The sequence below is a fragment of the Octopus bimaculoides genome, chromosome 26 (assembly GCF_001194135.2).
Source record: "Octopus bimaculoides isolate UCB-OBI-ISO-001 chromosome 26, ASM119413v2, whole genome shotgun sequence".
In the NCBI taxonomy this organism is placed as follows: Eukaryota; Metazoa; Mollusca; class Cephalopoda; order Octopoda; family Octopodidae; genus Octopus; species Octopus bimaculoides.
The window spans coordinates 3,773,579-3,780,337 of record NC_069006.1 but is presented as its reverse complement, the minus strand read 5'-3'; the positions used below and the strand labels follow the sequence as shown (position 1 = coordinate 3,780,337).

The 6,759-nt window shown below is 32.7% G+C and overlaps 1 protein-coding gene across 4 annotated transcripts in view; it reads left to right on the top strand.

Moving 5' to 3' along the window:
* The window catches only part of LOC106872232 (protein split ends), a 126,298-nt gene that overhangs the window by 42,641 nt on the left and 76,898 nt on the right, over positions 1–6,759 (top strand). For 3 of the 4 annotated variants that reach the window (XM_052977051.1, XM_052977052.1, XM_052977050.1), the window contains exon 2: positions 2,377–2,658. In XM_052977051.1, the coding sequence (XP_052833011.1) occupies positions 2,377–2,658 (282 nt within the window). Of the gene's footprint in view, positions 1–2,376; positions 2,659–3,394; positions 4,246–6,759 lie in introns of those variants that run through there. The other variant, XM_052977053.1, reaches the window with a different exon arrangement.

Genomic DNA, 6,759 nt, shown 5'->3' with positions numbered 1-6,759 from the left:
AGAGAGAGAGAAGTTGAATAATTAAAGTCTTCTCTGGTGATTGTAAGCTATTCTTCTAATCAATGACATTTCTTTGCTAATATAGAATTGTGTTGAATGCAGCTATTTCTGTATCTGTGGTGGTGGTTTAATATGCTACAGCTAAAGTCATTTTACTGCGTAGTAGCGGGAGAGAGTTGAGATGAATTTTCAGCTATAGTGCAGAAAGCATAATATCACAGTTAATTATTCAGCAGTGTTGTCTAATTAACTCACATAAAATGGTTATTTCTATTAAAAAAAATAAATATAAATTCAAGAAAATACCCAACTCTATGCAGTTTATACACACACATACACACTCACCTATTTGGAGAAAATTTATATCAAAGGCTTATTATTATTTCAAGCCTTGTGCCTCTAGAAAGTTATTTTTATTATCAATATTATTAATCCTATTTCGCAAATTATTCTGTTATAGCCCTTTATCTTCAGATTCAGATCTTGCCGGTATTGACTTTGTTTTTCATCTTCCTGGAGGTTGACTTTCCACTGGAAGCTAACTTTCTACCTCTTGTCTCTCTGGGGCTATATCTAGAATATATCTTGAAATATCAAATATATCTAGAAATCATTTCTCTCCAATCACTTGTGTGCTTGCCCTGAGTTCAGATCTCATCAAAGCTGCCTTTTGTTTTTCATCCTTTTGGGCTGATCAGATAATAAAAAAAAAGGGGTTAATATTTGTTCTCTGTGGGGCTTGTACCAATGGAATAGCATGGCAAATCTGTGGGATATTCAGCTTACAGTCAGTGTTCATGTCCCACTGTATCTGATTTATCTTTGAAGGTGATAAAATGAATACCATTTGTACAGGAGTATTAATGGTATTCCTTCCTTACAAATCATGTGACTAAAAAGTTATTGATGTTGCTGTTGTGTCAGGGGTAGTGTGTTTGTAGGACAGTTGGTGCTGTAGTATCTAGAAAACAGTTGAAAGCTAAGCGTTCTGCTAAATTTTGTTTTAAGTTTTTGTATCCCAAGTTCAAATTAAACAGAAATTGGTTTCACTTTTCATCCCTCAGTGGCTAATAAAAGTATCCTTAATACACTGGAATCAGTGTTATTTAATTAACCTCCACTATAGGTTCTGTTGCCGTGGAATAAGCCATATTACCACCATCTCTCCTCTTCTCTCTGATGCAACATGTATTATTATTATTATCATCAACCATATCTACATTGAATATCTGAAGTAGTTCCAAAATAAATGCTGTGTAAACTGATGTAAATAAACAGTGTTCCTTTTTAGCTGAGTGAAACTGAAGATACAGTTGTGTAGAAGAATGTCCTTAGATGCAGACTTTCCTTGCTAAAAGTGGCTGGTGTAAATATTTAAATTATGTCTATTGTCACCTACTCCCCACTCACTCCTCATTCCAAAAAAGGACAGGGATTGGTATCGTTAACTGTCAATGAAGTTTTGATGTATTAACTGTTAATGAAGTTTTGATGTATTAACTGTTAATTCATTTGTAAGCATTTGAGTTGGAACATTTCTTTAAACATTCAGTTACAAATTTGTGGTTTGAAAACAATGCTAAAGCATCTTCTTGCAACAAATTTGTTAACAATTCAAAATCTATGATGAAAACTAAAATATATTTTAGAATGTTCATCATAAAAGGTGAAAGAGTAGACTTTATTTTCTTTTTCAATGAGTTTAGTTAAGTTTAGTTTAAAAATTTGAAAGAAGATATTTATCTAAAATTCAGTTTCTATAGAATATTTACAGAGGTAATTACGACTGATTTTTGAAATCTCTTCAGATTTAGTTATATCAACAGATTACTGAACTGGAACAACTCCAGTCCCCCCTCCCCTTACCAAATTTATGTCTCTGGGTAAGGAGGGCTTGATCACAGTATTCGCTAAAGTTTACCAATGAAGACATAAGATGAAGGCTAACCTTTTCGATTTCAAACTGTCTGATACCAGCCCTTGTTTTAAAAGTGAACTAAATTAAAATCTTGCATTAAAATTTCTGTTAATTCATGTTCCAAATACCAAGTCTTCATTATTTATAAAATTTAAACAAAGTCAAGCAGAAATATGGTAACAAAAGGCTTAAAGTGATCAAAATTTCCTGTTAATTTATGTTTTAAACACTGCTTTAATAATGAAAGTTATTTCCCTAAATTCTTCATTCTTTTATAAAATTTATTTCAACAGTGATAGGGTGACAAAAGTGTTAGTGGTTTCTCATATTAATGTTGTCTCATTGGGTTAAGGAATTGACCAAAATATACAAAGATTGTTATTGTCAGAATGGCTTTTCTTTTCTGCCAATGTGAAAAACATTTTCTTATATGCACTTTTTATATATATTTTTTACAGCTATGGAAAAATCCAGAATGTGAAGTTTCATCCCAAGAAGGAAAATGAAGTTGGAATTAGTGCAACAGTGGCATTTATGGACATTAAATGTGCCTCCAAGGCATACAGCTCAGAAAACAAAATAGAAAATGTAATATTACGGACAGAATACAGTGAAGGGACTGCTACGGGCAGTGTAGTAACAAGACCAGTCGATCCTGGATTGACTACGACAGCAACCCATCGAGGACAATACTTACATACTCGGGTACCATCAACAAGTTTCACATCTCGAACAAAAGGGTAAGTCACCCTCCATGTTGGTTTATGGCTTGCTGAAGCCAGAAACAAAATGTTGGCGCTTCTCAAATGCCATTCTTATGTTGTCGACGCTAGAAATTATTATTATTATTATTATTATTATTATTATTGCTGTTTGTCATCGTTTTAGTTTAATTGCACATTCTTACTACCCAAATGTAACATCACCAGACACTCGCACCCCCCACCCCACTGCAAGGCACTGTTCCTCACTTAATTAGAAATACATTGATCAGTATCTTTTTTGATTTCTTAGGAGAAAAGAAAAAGAAACTCTAAATATTTAAACTCGTTCATTTAGATTTCATTGAAAACAACAAAAGCTAAATTGTAATTTGGCTGTTTTTGGTTATGGCCATGTTTAAGGAAAAAAATCATAAAGTGTTTAACACACACACAACCACACACACACACACACACACACACACACACACACACACACACGGTAGTGTTGTGCATCATTAGTGATATGTTTTCTTGATTGTTGGTGAAGTTTTGACTTGTATTTTCTCTTGTACTGTTTGTTGTCTCCATCATTTTAATAGTTTCATTATTTCTGCAATTTCTCTCTTTCCTCACACACCATCTTTCATTATTTCTGCAGTTCTCTCTCTCTCTCTTTCTTTCCCTTTCTGAAACACACCATCTTTTCAATTTATGATGTAAATTCTTACACACTTTTTTCTACTTGTATTGTGTTCACCATTTTTTCTTTTAGTGTTTTGGATCTTGATTTTCTTAAAGATTTGGATTCTTTACTTCAGCAATCTGTTGGATGTACGGGAATATTTCTTATTGCACAAATGTCCTTCCATTTCTCTCATCCTTCATCCAATATTATATATACTTAAAAAACAAGCAAATGAAAACCTGAATAAAAAAAATGTCAAACTAAATGAGAAACCCCCCCGTCTGAGGTCTTCGCCATAATCTAGCTTAATCAAGGAACACTAATGCTGGATTACTAAAACAGGTAAAGTTTTTTGAGGGCAATTACATGTGTGGATTAACCATTGTAAATGGTATTATTTACATAGCAGAACATCATGGATACCAATGTCTGGAGTAAAATATATCTATATATGTATATATATATGTATCAGAATCAGCATTTTTATGGAATTACCATTACTAAAAAGATCTAAGAGATCATTAACTCACTGCCGTGTGTTAATATTCTAGCAAATCTGGTTAACCCTTGAAGGATTTTTGGAGTGTAAATTGGATTTTTACATGACTGGATACAAATGTACATCTGGCGCCATGTGGAGTTTCAATGCTTACTCATTGATGAGGAGTACATAAAATATTGGAATTGCCATTTCCTACCCCTCCTCTGATCTGGAATTCTTATCACTGAATCATGTCATTAAAAAACCACACACACAAAGGATTGTTACAATTTAATCTGGGCCATCGTTTTATTGGAATTTAATGCATTCTGTGGATTACCACTGAAATAGTGTATTGAGAATTACCTGGGAGTTGTACCATTGTTTTTAATACTGGGAGCTTTTACATGCAGGTGGAACAGCAACAACAACAGGTGGTTGGTCAGCTACTCAGACGGTAAGTACGAAGCAGGTACTGATGGACCAGTTGCATGACCAAAAACTGTTCAACTCTTCTTAATCTTAAGTCTACTGGACCCGAAAGGAAACCAAGTCCAACAATTTAGCACTGGATGAATTTCCCTCCCCAGAAATCTCCGCAAAGTTTTAGCCAACATATTACATTGTTATTTTATGTTCTTCATTTCTATTTCCTCTCTAACCTAATATTGTATTTATTTACGATAATATTTCCCCACTGCCTCTAATGGTACCAATGTTTCTAATGCAGTAAACTCCACAGAAATTTTAGACTAGTGCTGTCTGTTATTTTTGTATGTCCAAAGCTAGAATTAGTTATTGATGTTGGCACCAGTTTTAACTTTGTATAATTTACACTAGCATGGTTACGATCTTAATTAACAGCACTGCACTTTTTTTTATATGGAGCCTTCTTTTTCAGCTGTCAGTCATCATATTGATATATTCATAGTAATAGAAGTGAGTGTATAAGCTAATTTTGAAAGTATTGGCTGAACACATCACAGAAAACTGTTTGTTACAACATACAGGAGGAGAAAAAAACCCCAAAACTTGGGAATTGTGGGAGACACTCACAGATACAACATCTGACCTTGGAAAATTTACTTAAAATGAATTTTATTAAAAAAACAAAACAAAAAACAATATATGTAAGAAAAGTAATAATTGCTGTTAAAATTCTATTATTTATTGTTGCAAAGTTGAAAAGATGTGTGTTCTGATTGTCACAAAAGTTTTCATGCTTCCAGGGGCATCTCATCTAAACTTTCTGTATTCTGACGATGAATGAAAATAATTTAGTTTCACCAGCTGTTTAAAAAAGTTGTAAATCTAATTAACCAAGACCTCCCCATGCGTCTAACCTTAAAGCATAAAGTCAATAAAACTAAATCTGTGTTTAGCGAAATGAGTTAAGATGTAATGAACATTTCACTTTCTTTCTAATTTCGTCTGTCATTGCAGTTGTTCCATTATAACAGTTTCCTTTGTCTAATTACCAGGATATGTCTATAGAATAAGATCTTCGTTTGTGTTAATTATTTTGTTGATTGACTTGTTTTCAGTTAAGTTCCTCTCCAAGAACATAACATTACACAATCTAATATATATACACCAGTTAGTATCATATCAAGTTCTGTATTTAATAATTATCAGAATGGTGCCTATCAGCTCCAGGAATGATACAAAGTTGATGACCTTGTGATGGCCAGAATCATTGTATTGTTGCAGCCGTTAATTTTTTTTTTATAAATAACATTATAAAGTCCAATACAACAAATGTATTTGTGCACAATTTTATTTATTTGCTTATTATTCTTTTCAAAAAAAAAAAATTTTTTTTTTACAAAGATTCTTTAAAGATAAACATTGGTTTATTTTATTTGAGTTTTGCTTTCATGTTTGAAACAGCCATGTTCAACTGTAAGTCTTCAAGTCATAACAAAACAGGAAAGTGGAAATTTTTTCATAGTATTTATTCTCCATTACAAGTGTTTCGTTTGTCAATAGGAATTACAAAAATTTATATGTTAGATAGACATATAAGGAATTTCCTTTTAGAAATTTGTCAGACAGAAAAATTATAATAATTCAAGAGGAAACAGCTGGGATTTACCCTAACTACCTAATATATATATATATATATATATATATATAAATTCTTTCATCAGTTAATTTACAGGAAATGGTTTGTGATTTACCGAGAAAAAAATGTACGAAAAAGCAAAAAGCCCATTACATGTATTTTCAACAAATCTGTGTGCCCTAGTTTTCTGCCATCACTACTCCCTGTCTGCCAAATGCTGTCCTGTTTGTCAATATTATTTCCATGTGTGTGTTGTTACTGTCTCCTTTCCTTCATATGATAGTTGTAAATGAATGCCACTGTCATGTAAGCAGTGTCCTCCATGTCCAATCTTCCATGGAAAACCTATCTGGTTGTGCAGGAATATTACCTTGCTTGGAAACAGGTGAGGGTTGGTGACAGGAAGTGCATCTGGCTGTAGAAAATCTGTGCCCACAAATTCCGTTTGGCCTTGGAAAAGTTGGGCATTAAATGATAATGATGAGGATATCCACCAAAGGATCAAGTAACTGAATTCCCTGTTATTGGTGTCTTTTATTCTAAATGGTTGTTTTCTGGTTTAAATGTCTCAAATTCCTTTCATCTTAATTATTCCTTCTGACTCTCCTAGAGTTTAAATTTGGAATAAAATCTCAGGTAAATAATCATTATCGAAAAAGCAAAGGTAAAAATTGGTCAGATTCATAACTGGAGGAATTTTCGATAGATGTTTTTTTTTTTTTACATGAAAGTTAAATAGTTAAATGTGTAGCAATATTTATATTTCATGCAATGAGTGAAAAATGGTAAATTAAAATTAAGGTAGAAAGAGGAAGAAGAAGAAAAAAAAGCGTAACAATTAATTGTGTATTACAGTTACAAAAGACTGGAGAAATTTATGAAGGCAGTGGTGTGTGTGTGTGTGTG